Genomic DNA, 16,851 nt, shown 5'->3' with positions numbered 1-16,851 from the left:
CAACTGAAGGCCAATAATCCATTCTGATTAAAATTTAGTGTTGATCAGAGTAATGAAAATGAATAATTATTGTAAGAAACAATTTTACTGAATCGCAAACTGCAAACTGCAGGCCAACTCCAGGTCACAAGGTGGCAGTGTGGTGCGACTCACATAGAGGAAATGCGCGAAAAGCACACAAAACGAAGGCAAGTCGCGGCTAATTTTGCTAGCTTCCAGCTAGCCCGGCAGAATCGCTAATTATCAAAACATGGCTGCTGTGCTCACTCCGAGACCACCGTGCGACAGTAACCCCGCTACGCCCGGATCACAGTCACTAAAGGTAGCGGCGGATCTGCTCAGAAAAGGCGAATTGTTTCGGGAGATCTGCGTCTTTCCATGTTAACATGACTGCAAATTAGCACGGCAATATCTGCCACTGTAGACGAGCATCATCTGCTAGAAGTATGGCTTTGTTTTCATTTCAGCGTGACATATGTTGGCTAATGTATATTATTTTAATTTAATGGACTGTTTGTCTATTTTGTTATAAAATTTTGACTTCTTTTGTCAAACTCTCGGTGATTATTACTGTTTTCTCACTGTTCCACAACAAACACTCATCTCTTTTTAAACAAACGCTAATGTTTCTACCATTTATGCATTGCTATGTATCTGCAACAATATAGTAGATGTTATTATAAATTACTAAAGTTAGTCGTGCAAGACCTGGTATGCCCATTAAATTATTTAGCTGTCTGACCCACTTGAGAAGTGAAATAATGATCCCCCATGATTAAATTTAAACCTCACCATTACCGTTCTACATTATAATGTTATACAAATGTATAAGTCGTTGGAAAATATAGAATTTGCAAAATGATTGTTTTTGAACGACCATTGTTTTTCTTATGTAGTGTTAAACAGTTCAATACTTATAGGTCCGCCACTCAACTAATTTCAACGCTACACTTTCAAATAACTATTTTTTATGATGTAAAAAAAAAATGGCTTCATCAAACCATTGTGTGATTACTATTGCATTTTAGGAGATTTCAAATATGTTTTTAATTAAGATGTTAAAATTAAGATTGAACTGTCAGACAATAGACATGGAAATTGTAAATTTTACATGGCACAATGGTTAGGAATCACAGCTAAAGACCGCACTTTGCTCATTTTGCCTTGAAATTGTCTTATTTAGGAGGACATAACAGAAGAAGAGTCCAATGATGGCAGCCAGCCCCCTAAAAGACGACGAATGGGTTCAGGGGACAGCTCACGAAGCTGTGACACCTCCAGTCAGGACCTTGGGTTGGTTTGCTTCTAATTCTTACTAATCTATCGTGTCTAAATCTTTGGATAGCTTTTAAAATTTTTGGTTCTACCCCTCACCCATTCCAGGCCAACATATTTCCCAGCGGAAAACCTAACAGAGTACAAGTGGCCAGCAGATGATACGGGAGAGTATTACATGCTGCAAGAGCAGGTCAGCGAGTATTTGGGAGTCACGTCCTTCAAGAGAAAATACCCTGGTATGAACCGGATTGTGTCTGTTTATGCTTTTGGAACATTTTTCTAGAACATTTGTCGGAAAACTAATTCAAATGAAAAGTAAAGAAAGAAGAAGAAACATGTTTAACAATTAGGTTTTTGCAGGAAACAAGTGTAACTTTGTCAACTTTTTGTTTATATTTTGCTTAAGACATGGAAAGGAGGGATCTGTCGCACAAAGAGAAGCTCTACCTTCGCGAACAGAATGTGATCACCGAGACGCAGTGCACTCTGGGTAGGAAGCATCCGCCTCTAGCACAGTCAGTCTGACGTTAGCATTGGTGGTCAAAGTGAATGCGGTCTGTTTGTTTCCAGGTCTAACAGCTCTGCGGAGCGACGAGGTGATCGACCTGATGATAAAAGAGTATCCCGTCAAACATTCGGAGTACTCCGTCATACTTCAGGAGCGAGAGCGACAGAGGATAGCTAAAGAGTACTCCGTAAGTACATATACCTAAATTGTGTGTCGCTACTTAACGTTTTACTATCATGCACTTCACAAAAGGCATTTGTTTCCTGTGTGCAACGACTGTTGCGTTACAGCAAATGCAGCAGCAGAACCCGCAGAAGGTTGAAGCCAGCAAGGTTCCAGAGTACATAAAGAAGGCGGCCAAAAAGGCAGCGGAGTTCAACAGTAATTTCAACAGGGAACGGATGGAAGAAAGAAGAGCTTATTTTGACCTCCAGACGCATGTAAGTCTGCCAAAGCAAAAAATAATAATTCAAGGTCCTTATGGGTTTTGGATGTTTTCCTGATAAGTCTTGACTGTACTTTGTTGGTCCCAGGTTATCCAAGTGCCTCAGGGCAGATTCAAGGTTCTCGCTCCAGACCTGACCAGGACGGGGCCCTACCCAGTTGCTCTAATACCAGGGCAGTTCCAAGACTACTACAAAAGGTAGATTACTCCGAAAGTTAAACTAAATGTCTAACTCCTTGGGTTGAGTGCCAAGACTATTTGGAGGTCAACCAACTTTTCACATGCTAAAGTCACACTCCACAGCGTCATCTTTTGAGACTTGATAAAAAATTGTCAGCTAACCAAACTCTATTGTGCCTAACAGGTACTCTCCCAATGAGCTGCGATACCTGCCTTTGAACACAGCTCTATTTGAGCCTCCGCTGGATCCAGATCTGCCTGCTTTGGACTCAGAACCTGACTCAGATGATGCAGAGGATGACAAAAAGAACCTCAATTCTTCGGTAAGACTGGACACAACAATCCCCATTTGACACAGAACTAAATAAAATCTGTTGTGGATGAATGAGGATGGGGGCTGCATCTAGGGCTGGGCAATTAGTCTAAATGATCAATTATTTATATATCTTAAATAACTTTGTGGTCACTTTGTGTTCCTGCAGGACAGTTCTTCAGGCAACACATCAGACGGTGAAAGTCAGGAGGCGGGAGGCCAAAAGTCCAAGGCTAAAGACAGGACGTCCACGCTGGGCAAAGATGGCAGCCACCGCCACTCCCACAAAGCCACCCCGGGGCACAAGGTAGAGGACAAAACCACCTGAACTCTTCTCCAACAACAGCAGCAGCACTTTTCTAGCCCTCCTCCTCCTTTTTCTACTCCTACGACCACCTCCTTACTCCATCCGTCCTGACATCCCCTCCCTTAGCTTTCTTCACTTTGTTCTCCAGTTTTTACAGTTTGTCTCAGCTGGAACCAGCACACACATTTGCCCACACACTACCGCTGAGGTTCCTGTCTTCACTTTTTCTTTCTAGGATTACTACATTGCTCTCTATTTTTTTTTTTTGTCTCCTTCAACCAGACTGCGAGCAATAAGAACTATAAGAAAGGAACAGTTCCGTTTATTTTGCAAAGCACTTTTTGGAGTTTTTCCCAGTGTGGACAGAATCATTTTTTCCTCGTTTGAATGTTTTCAGTTTCACGCCTCACTTTTCTAAAAACAAAAAGATACTTGCAAGACAAGTACAAATCATCTTTTGGCTGCTACATTTTTGTTTTTGAAAAGGAACGTGGATACAGATAACAACAGATTCATTTTGTGGTTGCTTTTAAAAAGTAGTCAACATTAAAAGTAGAGAGTATATTAACTTGTATACCTGAAGTGTGCAACACACTTTAATGTTTACTGTGTGTGTTGGTGTTTAGGATTTGTGTGCTGTGTATAACTGTGCAGTACTGTTGGTCTGTGGGTAATAATCAGAGAGCGTTGTAGTACAACGCAAGAGCATCAGAGAGGCAATGACACGCTAAGTTCGAGCGCTGGAAACCTAAATATCCACTTGTCTCTCCAAATCAGGGGCAGGGAACCTACCACTAGAGTATTTGATCTGGCTTGCCATGCATTTCTTTAAAAAAAATAAAATAAATAGAACTTCCATAAAATGCAGCCAATAAACATAAAAACCCAACAAATGCTCATAATAGTTGTGGTGCTTTGAGATGCTGATCCACTCCATATTATATAGTATATACTAATGCATCATCTTTTCTTCATGGCTGTTATAAAACAAAATGGCCCCGAATAGAGGAAAGGTTCCCCACCCCTGGTCTTTAATATCACATTCAAAGGGGTCCCTGCCATTTGCAGAGGTTAGGGAGCTGGTTGGCATTCATTATAAATTGCATTTTTTTTCCCTACTGTTTAAGTCTATTTCAAATTAATTACACATTACAGTTTGATCACAAGGCCATGTTTTTTTTGCACGTTTTTCTTATTTTGTGACATGCAGCTAAAAAAAAATATGTGTCCATGTACTCATTTTAAATGAGTGCAAAAGGACCTAGAGTAATGCTAAATATTTATTTAAAAAGTCTTCAAAAAGTAATACTTTTGTAACTACAAAGTAACGTGCACCTTCGTCTGAACAACATATATATATATATATACACACACACACGCACATTAATATAGTTACTATTCGTTGAAAAAAAGATTTCTTTGTCTCCAGATTTTGTATATCACATGGCCAGTTAACACTTAGTTCTGGTCTGGCTCCAGATGACAGTGCAGTATTTGCAATGTTTTTTGACTTTAGTGTTTTGAATAATGTGATATTTTCAGCTTATCAATAAAAGGTTATGATTCAAAGCTGATTTTAAATGGTCTAATTGCCTCTACTTGCATTCCACGTGGGATTGATTAATGTCTCTTCTCATTCCAGTGTTTTAAATCATAAAATCTAAATGAATCACGTCAAAAGGAATTATTATAGATTAGTAGGTAAAGTTACATAGTTCTCAAGTTGAGGTCACAAACAGTATATAGTACAGTAGATTTGTGATGTTCCCATTTTTAGACATGTTAAACGGCAAGTTTGTAATAAAAATGAGAACTACCTAAAACTTGACCTCAAAGTGATCTTAGGTGCCTCTCATTTCGACACCATTGGTATAGCTTAGGTATCACCTTAAACAATGAGTGTTTAAGATGTACTTACAAATAATGATTAGTTTTTTTTGGTAAAACATAACCGAAAAATGCTCTGCTGACTGGTGTTTATAGCATTGTTCTGCCTTGCAGCCTAAGGTCATTCCCAATGCTATATGTGGCATTTGCCAGAAGGGTAAAGAGGCCAACAAGAGAGGCAAACCTGAGGCGCTCATTCACTGCTCCCAGTGTGACAACAGCGGTATGTACGCACACAAACACACATGCACTTCTTAACTTTTACATATTGAATTTCCCTTTAAATTTTGGGTTTGCAGACAACAGGTCGTGCAATTTTGATTTGCAATTTTTTTTTTTCATGCTATTCATCTTTTAAAGTTCCTATTGAGCTGTTTGAGGAATGTTTAGATGTATTTAATGTTACAATTTTTTTATAGCAGCCATGGTACACATGTTTAACTCCTATTTAAAAGGGAAAATTCAGATTAATATTACCTTTGTGGAATATGACTTAAGCTGCAAAATTCACCTGTTTTTATCCATCTCAAGGGGCGGCCGTTTTACCATTTGCTGTCGACTGATAATGATATCGCAGTTGACAGGTCTCAGGTCACAAAACCTCAGCCTCAGAAAACCGGCGAGCCGTGATTGAGACCTGGCCAACTATCTCATTTTCGGGTAAAATGGTATTTCTGTAGTCTCGTGCATGTGTGTGTCTCATCTATGTGTTGCTGTGTCACTAAACGCAGGACACCCGTCCTGCTTGAACATGAGCGCAGAGCTGGTACGCATGATCCAGACATACCGCTGGCAGTGCATGGAGTGCAAGACATGCACCGTGTGCCAGCAGCCCCACCATGAGGACGAGATGATGTTCTGCGACAAGTGTGACCGAGGCTTCCACACCTTCTGCGTTGGGATGGGCTCCATCCCTACAGGTCTCTTAGTTTGCTGTTTATTTGACCCTTTTATAGCTTTGATTAATTGTTTGGTTTTTCTCTTGTTTCAGGTCTTTGGCTTTGTGAGGTATGTGACAAAGATTTCAACACACCCAAGAAGAAAGGTGGAACGAAAACGCTGAGAAAGCCCAAGTCGGCGCAAAAATGATTTCATTTAATGCCATGGAACAAAGAAAAAAAATTACTTGAACGTAATCTATTATGATTATTGGGTACCTATAATTTTTTTTTCCCATTTTGTTGTTATTGTTTATGGGATTACAGTAGTACATGTTTTTATATTCAACAATGTTTCACAACTTATCAACTGCATTTCATTGTTGATGTTAGTGACACTATTTAACAGTTCACCTTTTTGTACCAAAACATGTATGAGATAACCAAGGAATCTGTTCTGGATAGAAAATATGGTGCTTTTATCTATCAACTAGTTTAAAACTAAAGGCCAGTTTCATGAATTTCAAAACTTTTCATTTTCATGAGCAGTTTTAGTTCAATGTGTCTTGAGTTCTGTCATGGTGCTAATGGTCTTTTTAAATGTAGTGTTTGTAGTTTTTGTCCTGTTTATTCAAAAATGTATCTTAGGTACAATTTTTTTCACTATACCTACTTGGTAATGATGCCTTTGACTGCAACAGGCCTGTCAATCAAAGCTACAATACATCATATTTTTGGATTTGACTTGAAAACATATTTTTCTACTTTTCTAGAAATGTACTGCAGTCGTAGTAAATTGTGATTTGTTGATGTCATTTTCACTGAATGATTTTTTTTCCCCAATAAATATGAATAAATACCTCACTCAATATGTCATCCTTTTTTCATAGACTGAGCTGTTTAAAAGATGCAAAAAACACATTTTGAGAATGGTCAGTCAGATGTAGAGTAGAATTAAATGTCCTGTTCACCTGTGCAGTCCATTAAATTTTTTTTTTTTTTTAATTAAAGTCGTTTGTTTGATATTTCTACACGTTTTCCTGATTCACAACAGATAACGGAAAAACTGATGTCATGTCACAAGTCAGCCAGAGAGGGCACCCGCGTCCCTTTGACCAACGTTAATGCGTTCTCTGAAGAAGAAGTCGCCATATTGCAGTGATACAGCGTCTTTACTAGGTTGCTGATCAAGCGTTGTGTTTTCTGTCTCCATTACGAATATGTACTCAGTTCAAAATTTTACAGACACGGGTAAGATGAAGGACTATCATTACACGGGGCCAGTGGAGCACCGGTTCTCACCCTATACGTTCAACGGCGGGTAAGTTTACTGTAGCTGCTCTCTCGTTAGCCTGCTAGCTAACGTGTTACATCAAGTAAATGACTAATGGCTAATGTTTTGTCCTGAAGAACAATGATTATTTCTATACACGCATGTAACACGCAATTTTTGTTGTTGTTGAATACACACCATAGTGCCAGAACGTGGTTTTGATATGGTACGTCTTTGTACAATGATAGTTTCACTTTCCATATTATTATGATATTGTTAGTATAAAGTGTACGTACTTCCTCCGTTGGTCATGTAATGTTTTCCTAAATAAAATTAAAAAATTATGTCTATATGAAGATCTGTAACTCGTATGATTCCACTAGGACTGTCCTTGCACTGGCTGGAGAAGACTTTGCAATCGTAGCTTCAGATACCAGGCTGAGTGAGGGCTACTCAATCCACAGCAGAGATTCTCCAAAATGCTACAAATTGTAAGTTTCATTGCCGCTGTGTTGTTGATATTCACAAAAAGAAAACAAATAGTTATTTATTATCTGTTATAACCAACCATGTGTATTTTGTGATTGTCCTTCTGTCACTTCTAGGACAGACACAACTGTAATTGGCTGCAGTGGTTTCCATGGAGATTGTCTGACGCTGACAAAAGTCATTGAAGCCAGACTCGAGGTGGGCTACTTAAATGGGTGTCTTTTATTTTAGTTGCATATCTGACATCCTTTTGATGGACATTTCTTTCCTCTCAGATGTACAAACATTCAAACAATAAGACCATGTCTTGTGGAGCTATCGCTGCCATGTTGTCCACCCTCTTGTACGGCAGGAGGTTCTTCCCCTACTACGTTTACAATATCATCGGAGGTCTCGATGACGAGGGTACGTGGGGGACTAACACTTTCGACACATTTTTGAATATAGCTGCTTTCTGCCTCTTCAAATGGAAGGTGTGCACATTCTTGAATGTGTTCTTTAAACAATGATGTAATCATTTAATTTAGGCAAAGGGGCCGTCTACAGCTTTGACCCAGTAGGATCCTACCAGAGGGACAGCTACATGGCTGGAGGATCAGCTAGTGCCATGTTGCAACCACTACTAGACAACCAGGTACACACCCTGATTTCACTGTCAAAAACGGCTGAAAAGATTAAAAAGTTGCCACTCGCTAATGATTAGCCAGTTGACAGCTAGCCTCTAACCTGAGCTTACAACTGCAAGCTCTACACTCTTTGACTGACTCCCATGTCACTCACCAAGCTACATTTTAAAGCCACACTCATTCGCCACATTTTTCTTCCCAGATCGGTTTCAAGAACATGGAAGGTGTAACACACATTCCTCTGAGCCGCGAGAAATCAGTTGAGCTGGTCAAAGATGTTTTCATCTCGGCCGCGGAAAGAGATGTTTACACCGGGGATGCCCTTCAGGTCTGCGTCATAACAAAGGAGGGAATCACGGAGGAGACCATTACGCTGAGAAAGGACTAGACATTGTTACGTCTTTGTCTTCATTCCTCTAGTAGCGCTTCTTTTCATATTCATACTGCTCGTTTGGTTGCTTGACTGCAGATTCTATTAAACGGGAGTGTTGAGCCAAACATTAAAGAATTTCTTTTTTAACCAGGAAACCCATGTCCAGTTCTGGCACCTGTCGTTTTTTTTTTCCCTCCCTCAAGGTATTTTTTCCCTTCTTTGTTCCTGTTATTCGCACCAGGATCCTTGATTATCACTCCTGTAATTATAAATCTGCACTGAAAAATTACCATTCTGAAAAGCAACATGCAGTTATTGCTACATTTTTCATAAATGTAAAGAATTAGTTGTTTTTCTTATTCTCTTGCATATTAACTTCACTCTCGTTTAAAAAAAAAAAAACATTTCAAGAGTTCATTCACAATTGATTAATCACAACTTGCTTCTGTCTCAATCCATTTTATTAGTTTTTCTTTATAGTCAATATCAAATTGATATTAGTACAGAAAAGGCTTTTATCCTATATAGCGAGTGTATTTTGAGTTACTTTACTTTTTAAGTCCGGAGACCAGGGAATACTTTTTTTGAGCCACCGCACATATTTTACATTTTTACAAACGCTCATGGCACACCACGAAACAATGTCAAGTATTAAAGTGGTACACTAAAAAAACATAACTCCATCTCAGTTCGCCCAATTTATTTCGAGTGGGACATTTAACATTCTGCCAAACACTGGCACGATCAAACATATGGAACATGAAACCAAACCAATGTATAAACTGTGCTTGGGAATCACTGCTCTATAGTTTCACTGATGGGCTCCCCTGAGTTTAAATACATCCTTTGTGACAGTCTCTTGAACAAAATGTGGGACCACAGACTCCTGCGGTATTCTCCCAAGGTGCTGCCATGTCACCTCTCATTACATGAAGAGTGCCATCTTAGGGAATCACCAACCCACCATTACTGGAGGGGGTGTCAAAATATGAATGCTGAACGGAGCTTTTCTAGACTCAGACACAAGACTCACAAAGTGACTTATGCAGTACAGCCATGAGCGTGGTCCTTGCCCTTCGTTCTCGCACAAGCGCATTTCTCTTCTGCTTCTCCAAGCTCCACAATCTGGCTGCAGCCGCGCTGAACTTGGCCTTTAAAGCAGCGGGAGAACTGGGCAATGAATAGTTGTGGTCCTGGTTTAAAAAAAAAAAAAAAAGTGGTTGGCCACTGAAGGCATGTCATTTATTTACAAATCATTCAGTCGGCACCATACATTATTGAAACCCAGCCTACAATCTTTGCAGCTTTTTGAGCTAGCACAAATACTTACAAGGGCAACATTGAACCGGGGTTTCTTTTTGATGACTTTCTGAGGAATGGGTAATGGTAGGCCCTCCTGAGCTTTGAGTGACGTTTTTGTGGTTCTTATGGTACTTGTCCTTTTTTCTTCATGCTAAAAAAAGAAGTAGATTTAGATATTTATTAATCATTACTCATTTTTCTTCTTTTCCACCTTTGCTCCTTAAGACAATAAATTAATTAGTGCCACTTCTCTCATTTCATGGTTTTGAATTAAACAGTGGCTATTCTGAACTATAAGTAAAGTTTAAGTGCACCTTCAGAGATTTAATCTACACATCCTTCCACTTTACCATCATAAATATGTTTCAACTATTTAAATTGCTAAACAGTCATGCTGTGTTTTATTTGGGTCCTAATAATAAATCCTATAAAGTATCACTATTTAAAAAAATCCCCCAAATTAATCTGACTTGTATCAAATCAAACTTGTCTGGTAGTGCGGCCCATTAGTGGAAAATAACTGTAAATATGAATGAAACTCAACAAAAACAGAACGGTTGCATCTTTGTAAACATACTGGTATTTGTCGAGGACGATCCGGAAAGTTGAACAACGATGGAATGACTCCAGTTCTTATCCGGCAAATCTGCCCAGTTTTGTCAAAGTCATAACTTCTAAAATGTTGACTGCAGAGCACAGATTCATCACTTGCAGTAAAATCTTTCCTCCTCATAGCTTCTTCCCACAGTCTCCTCATCTCATCGTCTCGGGGAAATCTAGACGAAAAGAAGACATGTAAAAAAGACTGTACACCACAACATATTAAAAATAAATTAATTAATCCATCCATCCATCTTCTTCCGCTTATCCGGGGTCGGGTCGCGGGGGCAACAGCTTCAGGAGGGACTCCCAGACTTCCCTCTCCCCAGCCACTTCATCCAGCTCATCCCGGGGGATCCCAAGGCGTTCCCAGGCCAGCTGAGAGACATAGTCTCTCCAGCGCGTCCTGGGTCGTCCCCGGGGTCTCCTACCGGTGGGACATGCCCGGAACACCTCCCCAGGGAGGCGTCCAGGAGGCATCCTGATAAGATGCCCGAGCCACCTCATCTGGCTCCTCTCAACGTGGAGGAGTAGCGACTCTACTCCGAGTCTCTCCCGGATGACCGAGCTTCTCACCCTATCTCTAAGGGAGAGCCCGGACATCCTGCGGAGAAAACTCATTTCGGCCGCTTGTATCCGAGATCTCGTTCTTTCGGTCACGACCCATAGCTCGTGACCATAGGTGAGGGTAGGAGCGTAAATCGACCGGTAAATTGAGAGCTTTGCCTTTTGGCTCAGCTCTCTCTTCACCACAACGGACCGGTACAGGGTCCGCATTACTGCCGACGCTGCACCGATCCGCCTGTCGATCTCACGCTCCATCCTCCCCTCACTCGTGAACAAGACTCCAAGATACTTGAACTCCTCCACTTGGGGCAGGATCTCATCCCCGATCCGGAGAGGGCATTCCACCCTTTTCCGATTGAGGACCATGGACTCGGATTTGGAGGTGCTGACCCTCATCCCGACCGCTTCACACTCGGCTGCGAACCGTTCCAGCGAGAGCTGGAGATCACGGCCTGAAGAAGCCAACAGCACCACGTCATCTGCAAAAAGCAGAGACGCGATGCTGAGGTCCCCAAACCGGACCCCCTCAACGCCTCGGCTGCGCCTAGAAATTCTGTCCATAAAAATTATGAACAGAATCGGTGACAAAGGGCAGCCTTGGCGGAGTCCAACCCTCACTGGGAACGAATCCGACTTACTGCCGGAAATGCGGACCAGACTCTGGCATCGGTGATACAGGGACCGAACCGCCCTTATCAGTTGGCTCGGCACCCCGTACTCCCGAAGCACCCTCCACAGAACCTCCCGAGGGACACGGTCGAACGCCTTCTCCAAGTCCACAAAACACATGTGGACTGGTTGGGCAAACTCCCATGCACCCTCGAGGATCCTGCCGAGGGTGTAGAGCTGGTCCACTGTTCCACGGCCAGGACGAAAGCCACACTGCTCCTCCTGAATCCGAGGTTCGACCTCCCGACGGACCCTCCTCTCCAGCACCCCTGAATAGACCTTACCAGGGAGGCTGAGGAGTGTGATTCCCCTGTAATTGGAACACACCCTCCGGTCCCCCTTCTTAAAGAGGGGAACCACCACCCCAGTCTGCCAATCCAGAGGCACTGTCCCCGATGTCCACGCAACGTTGTAGAGGCGTGTCAGCCATGACAGCCCCACAACATCCAGAGCCTTTAAGAACTCTGGGCGGATCTCATCCACCCCCGGGGCCTTGCCACCGAGGAGTTTTTTAACTACCTCAGTGACTTCGACCCCAGAGATTGGAGAATCCGCCTCAGAGTCTCTAGGCCCTGCTTCCTCAATGGAAGGCGTGTAGGTGGAATTGAGGAGGTCTTCGAAGTATTCTCCCCACCGACTCACGACGTCCCGAGTCGAGGTCAGCAGCACGCCATCCCCACTGTAAACAGTGTTGACGTTGCACTGCTTCCCCCTCCTGAGACGCCGGATGGTGGACCAGAATTTCCTCGAAGCCGTCCGAAAGTCATTCTCCATGGCCTCACCGAACTCCTCCCACGCCCGGGTTTTTGCCTCAGCAACCGCCGAAGCCGCGTTCCGCTTGGCCATCCGGTACCTGTCAGCTGCCTCCGGAGTCCCGCAGGCCAAAACGGCCCGATAGGACTCCTTCTTCAGCTTGACGGCATCCCTTACCGCCGGTGTCCACCAGCGGGTTCGGGGGTTGCCGCCACGACAGGCACCAACGACCTTACGGCCACAGCTCCGGTCGGCCGCCTCAACAATGGAGGCGCGGAACATGGTCCACTCAGACTCAATGTCCCCCGCCTCCCCCGGGACGTGGGAAAAGCTCTGCCGGAGGTGGGAGTTGAAGCTCTTCCTGACAGGAGATTCTGCCAGACGTTCCCAGCAGACCCTCACAGAGCGTTTGGGTCTGCCAGGTCGGACCGGCATCTTCCCCCACCATCGGAGCCAACCCACCACCAGGTGGTGATCAGTTGACAGCACCGCCCCTCTCTTCACCCGAGTGTCCAAAACATGCGGCCGCAAATCCGATGACACGACTACAAAGTCGATCATCGAACTGCGGCCTAGGGTGTCCTGGTGCCAAGTGCACACATGGACACCCTTATGTTTGAACATGGTGTTCATTATTGAAAATCCGTGTCGAGCACAGAAGTCCAACAATAGAACACCGCTCGGGTTCAGATCAGGGGGGCCGTTCCTCCCAATCACGCCCTTCCAGGTCTCACTGTCATTGCCCACGTGAGCATTGAAGTCACCCAGTAGAACGATAGAGTCCCCAGAAGGAGCGCTCTCCAGCACTTCCTCCAGGGACCCCAAGAAGGGTGGGTACTCTGAGCTGCTGTTTGGTGCATAGACACAAACAACAGTCAGGACCCGTCCCCCCACCCGAAGGCGGAGGGAGGCTACCCTCTCGTTCACCGGGGTGAACCCCAATGTGCAGGCGCCCAGCCGGGGGGCAATAAGTATACCCACACCTGCTCGACGCCTCTCACCGTGGGCAACTCCAGAGTGGAAGAGAGTCCAGCCCCTCTCGAGAGGGCTTGTACCGGAACCCAAACTGTGTGTGGAGGCTAGTCCGACTATATCTAGTCGGAATCTTTCTGCCTCACACACCAGCTCGGGCTCCTTTCCAGCCAGAGAGGTGACATTCCATGTCCCAAGAGCCAGCTTCTGCAGCCGGGGATCAGACCGCCAAGGTCCCCGCCTTTGGCTGCCGCCCAGCTCACATTGCACCCGACCCCTTCGGCCCCTCCCACAGGTGGTGAGCCCATGGGAAGGGGGACCCACGTTTCCATTTCGGGCTATGCCCGGCCGGGCCCCATGGGCGAAGGCCCGGCCACCAGACGCTCGCCTTCGAGTAAATTAATTAATAAAAGAAAAAAAAAACGGATGAGCCAATACGGATATTGGAAACCAAAAGATTTTCTTGTGTCACTTAAAAATCTTAATTCTCCCTTCTGTTTGCTCCAAACCAACCCATACTCCAAAAGTGGGTCACAGACATCTAGTAAAAATTACATATATTTTTATTTTGATTTTCTGCTACTCGCTAATCAAACACAGTGCAGCTCAGCCTCCGGCTAGAGAGATCTCCTTTGGCAGTATGTTGAAATCATTTTAAACATCTTTTAAAAATGTAATATACACTATAAATTTCTTGTCAGAGGCTATTGCATAAACAAAACTTGTTTGTGTTTTGAACGGCTATTAAAGTAGGTCGTGACTGTGCAACAAAAGGAAACTGCAGGTCGCAGGATGACAAACGCTAGAAACTTTTTTATTCTTGTAAAAGAATAATTTTGTCTTTTCAGTGCGTGTGTGGAAATCAACTGGCAGTGAATGGGTTAATCTTGTGGCATTTTGGCAGTCAAGCTGCTAACTCATGTTAATGTTTTGCTCCACCACTCTGAAATCGGGCTACTCGCCAGAGCGATCGTTAATATTTCTGCATTATGGTAATACGCCGCCATTGCGCTGCGAGGGTCAGATTTTAAAATAAAGGCAAAACAAATAAAGACACGAGCATAAACGTTTAGGCTTCAGAACAATTATATATGACACTGTTAACGTTTTCAGGCAACCAACTATTACTAAGATTTGGGAGACTAGAAACTCCCAACAACATTAAATGATGAAACAAGAGCCAAAAACTGTTCTTACTTATGAAAGGTTATTCCCTGTTTCTTTGATTCGACAGTGCGACGTTGTCTGCAACCGATCGCAGCACAATGTGCAGGCATCCTTATTAATTATATTTTTGTTTTTTGTGCAGTCTCCAAGCGTGGACGTTCGTGTACCATTGCCCCTACTAGCTAAGGGTGGCCGAAAGCACGAAGCTCAATGAAAAAATTGAAGGTGTCGTGGCAAACGGTAGAACGCTGCCGTCAAGTAGTCCTTTTGCGACAGTGTCGTAATGAAAAAAGATTGCTGTATTTGTGTTTGGTTAGAAATTTGACCGGGCGTCCTCTAGCTCATCGCCCTTCAACTCACAGTTCACCATCTCTCGGCTGTCATAGATCATAGGCAAGCGTTAAAATCATGGCTGGAACGATTGCACGCAAAGCGATAGACCATCTGAAGAGCAAAGATTTCAGAGACTACTTGATGAGGTATGTAATTAAAACTGCTATGCTAATGTAGCTGCCTAGCTATTCATGTGTATGTCGCTCACAAGTGAGAGCCAGCCAGCGATGTTTGCTGATCTTAAGTAGTTTTTATTTAACTTTGACGTTTTGGATTTCTAGCTACGCGGGGTTGCCTTGTTAAAATTGCAGAAGAGAACAATCTGTAACAGCTACACTTGTATCTTAAAGGGCCAAACCCAGATTTTAACGACATATTTCAGGAATGTTAATATCACAACGGTGGTTGTAGGGAACATGAAAGAAAAAAAAAAAAGAAATTACAAGCAAGTACACGGAAAAACGACACTTTGTATTTGCTCACACACGTCGTCAACACATTGCACATAGTTTGTGGAACCTCATTTAATTGACTCATTTGTTTTGTCTTCCATGTGCGTATTGAAAAACAATCACCAGCACAGTAAGTCTTGTTTATTTTTTCATTATTATTATTTCTATTATTTATTTCAACAGCAGTACTCCAATTATTATGAAAGTGACTCTTATTTGAGTCCTGCTTTGTAATCATGTGAGTGTATGACATGCTTACTTTAAAAAAAAAAAAATCTTTTGTATTGTGTGTGTGCGCGTTTACAGCATTTCTGGGGTCCAATAGCAAACTGGGGTCTCCCTATAGCTGCCTTCAGTGACATGAAAAAGAGCCCCGAGATCATCAGTGGCAGGATGACCTTTGGTAAGACTCATGCATGGCTGACTTTTGTTATGGCTTAAAGTGGGAGCCGCTAGGGTAGAAAGCACTTGATTAACCGTGCTTGTAAAGTTTTGAATGAAATAACTTTTAACCAGGCAGTAATAAACCCTTTTCCTGTTCTTGTGTTCTTCTCAGCTCTGTGTTGTTACTCGCTGCTCTTCATGCGTTTTGCCTACAAGGTGCAACCACGTAACTGGCTGCTCTTTGCCTGCCATATGACCAACGAGTCTGCACAGTTGGTGCAAGGTGCTCGCCTCATCAAGTACAAGTAAGCCCTTTTTTTTTTTAAGTGACCTTTTTGACATTAAGTTACCAAAATATTTGAAAAAATCTTTTGGAATTGTGCTGTTGTTGGGAAAACAACACAATAATAATAATAAATCTGCTAGTGCTGCTCTATTCTATAGTAATAATTGTTCCATACGATGATATTCTCTCTGTTTTTGTATCATTTCAGTATGGAGAAGAAGACATCTTAGTGATGAAACAAAGCGTTCCCTATTCACCACACTGACGAAAGAAGCTACACAAACGAGTGCATTTGTCTAATCACTGAAGCAGTGGCTGTGATTTCTGCCCCTCTTTAACAATGATTATTCACCCATATGGAGTTATTTGCCACATTTTACAAAAGTATTTTATTCTTTAATTTATATTTGCATTAGTCACTGGGTGAATGCACTTAGCACTCTAGATCAGATGGTTACAGTGTGACATCATTTGAATTTTTATTCCTTTTTCAAAATCTTGTTGAAAATGTTTTCCTGCAAACTTTGCAGTTTGAAATTGGGCGATTTTAGGGTTAAATTTGACACGAGGAAGACACAGAGCAACAGAGACTGTTACGCTTGAAATGAAAAGAAAATATACAGTCGAATGTGGCAAAATGGTGATGCTGACTGGATGTGATTGTTTGGCTAGCAAATATGCAAACTGACTGTATACTGTGTGTTATATGGTGTGTCTTTCCAAATCAAAATGTCCCTTGTTAATTATGTAATTCTTTCGATTTATAAAAATAAACTGGCTAAAACCAACTCAACCTTACTTTACCAAGC

The 16,851-nt window shown here is 42.7% G+C and overlaps 4 protein-coding genes across 6 annotated transcripts; 3 read left to right on the top strand and 1 right to left on the bottom strand.

Annotated features, from left to right (window-relative positions):
• The first annotated feature begins 153 nt into the window (after window positions 1-153).
• On the top strand, window positions 154-6,660 carry phf10 (PHD finger protein 10). Of its 2 annotated transcripts, none has more exons than XM_049718419.1 (12): window positions 154-322; window positions 1,184-1,293; window positions 1,384-1,514; window positions 1,685-1,768; window positions 1,849-1,973; window positions 2,077-2,226; window positions 2,320-2,429; window positions 2,596-2,734; window positions 2,894-3,031; window positions 5,033-5,141; window positions 5,650-5,838; window positions 5,910-6,660. In XM_049718419.1, the coding sequence occupies exons 1-12, from the start codon at window positions 251-253 to the stop codon at window positions 6,005-6,007; spliced, it is 1,455 nt and encodes a 484-aa protein (XP_049574376.1). In that variant the 5' UTR covers window positions 154-250; the 3' UTR covers window positions 6,008-6,660. The 2 variants fall into 2 exon arrangements, with proteins under 2 accessions (XP_049574376.1, XP_049574377.1); XM_049718420.2 differs by lacking the exon at window positions 154-322 and adding an exon at window positions 324-444.
• A 255-nt stretch (window positions 6,661-6,915) lies between these two features.
• On the top strand, window positions 6,916-8,903 carry psmb1 (proteasome 20S subunit beta 1). Its single transcript, XM_049717223.2, has 6 exons — window positions 6,916-7,117; window positions 7,453-7,560; window positions 7,675-7,756; window positions 7,834-7,963; window positions 8,086-8,192; window positions 8,387-8,903. The coding sequence occupies exons 1-6, from the start codon at window positions 7,017-7,019 to the stop codon at window positions 8,570-8,572; spliced, it is 714 nt and encodes a 237-aa protein (XP_049573180.1). The 5' UTR covers window positions 6,916-7,016; the 3' UTR covers window positions 8,573-8,903.
• A 339-nt stretch (window positions 8,904-9,242) lies between these two features.
• On the bottom strand, window positions 9,243-14,850 carry LOC137840211 (THAP domain-containing protein 6-like). The gene is made up of 4 exons (XM_068650424.1): window positions 14,618-14,850; window positions 10,437-10,635; window positions 9,888-10,010; window positions 9,243-9,750 (listed from the first exon to the last, which is right to left on the bottom strand). Exons 1-4 carry the CDS (start codon window positions 14,695-14,697, stop codon window positions 9,574-9,576), a joined length of 579 nt encoding a protein of 192 aa, XP_068506525.1. The 5' UTR covers window positions 14,698-14,850; the 3' UTR covers window positions 9,243-9,573.
• A 6-nt stretch (window positions 14,851-14,856) lies between these two features.
• On the top strand, window positions 14,857-16,835 carry mpc1 (mitochondrial pyruvate carrier 1). Of its 2 annotated transcripts, none has more exons than XM_049717227.2 (4): window positions 14,857-15,070; window positions 15,679-15,775; window positions 15,929-16,061; window positions 16,251-16,835. In XM_049717227.2, exons 1-4 carry the CDS (start codon window positions 14,996-14,998, stop codon window positions 16,270-16,272), a joined length of 327 nt encoding a protein of 108 aa, XP_049573184.1. In that variant the 5' UTR covers window positions 14,857-14,995; the 3' UTR covers window positions 16,273-16,835. The 2 variants fall into 2 exon arrangements, with proteins under 2 accessions (XP_049573184.1, XP_049573182.1); XM_049717225.1 differs by lacking the exon at window positions 14,857-15,070 and adding an exon at window positions 15,484-15,502.
• The last annotated feature ends 16 nt before the right edge of the window (window positions 16,836-16,851 follow it).

The sequence above is a fragment of the Syngnathus scovelli genome, chromosome 4, assembly GCF_024217435.2.
Source record: "Syngnathus scovelli strain Florida chromosome 4, RoL_Ssco_1.2, whole genome shotgun sequence".
Lineage (NCBI taxonomy): Eukaryota > Metazoa > Chordata > Actinopteri > Syngnathiformes > Syngnathidae > Syngnathus > Syngnathus scovelli.
This window is presented reverse-complemented; position numbering and strand designations above follow the sequence as displayed.

Coding starts and splice junctions, on each gene's coding strand:
- phf10 (XM_049718419.1), top strand. CDS start 251: ATGGCTGCTGTGCTCACTCCGAGACCACCGTGCGACAGTAACCCCGCT. Junction 1,769..1,848: donor CGAGACGCAGTGCACTCTGG/GTAGGAAGCATC, acceptor GTTTGTTTCCAG/GTCTAACAGCTCTGCGGAGC. Junction 1,974..2,076: donor GGATAGCTAAAGAGTACTCC/GTAAGTACATAT, acceptor GTTGCGTTACAG/CAAATGCAGCAGCAGAACCC.
- psmb1 (XM_049717223.2), top strand. CDS start 7,017: ATGTACTCAGTTCAAAATTTTACAGACACGGGTAAGATGAAGGACTAT. Junction 7,964..8,085: donor CGGAGGTCTCGATGACGAGG/GTACGTGGGGGA, acceptor CATTTAATTTAG/GCAAAGGGGCCGTCTACAGC. Junction 8,193..8,386: donor AACCACTACTAGACAACCAG/GTACACACCCTG, acceptor TTTTCTTCCCAG/ATCGGTTTCAAGAACATGGA.
- LOC137840211 (XM_068650424.1), bottom strand. CDS start 14,697: ATGCCTGCACATTGTGCTGCGATCGGTTGCAGACAACGTCGCACTGTC. Junction 10,636..14,617: donor CAGGGAATAACCTTTCATAA/GTAAGAACAGTT, acceptor CTTTTCGTCTAG/ATTTCCCCGAGACGATGAGA. Junction 9,751..9,887: donor CCCGGTTCAATGTTGCCCTT/GTAAGTATTTGT, acceptor TTTTTAAACCAG/GACCACAACTATTCATTGCC.
- mpc1 (XM_049717227.2), top strand. CDS start 14,996: ATGGCTGGAACGATTGCACGCAAAGCGATAGACCATCTGAAGAGCAAA. Junction 15,776..15,928: donor CAGTGGCAGGATGACCTTTG/GTAAGACTCATG, acceptor TGTTCTTCTCAG/CTCTGTGTTGTTACTCGCTG. Junction 16,062..16,250: donor GCTCGCCTCATCAAGTACAA/GTAAGCCCTTTT, acceptor GTATCATTTCAG/TATGGAGAAGAAGACATCTT.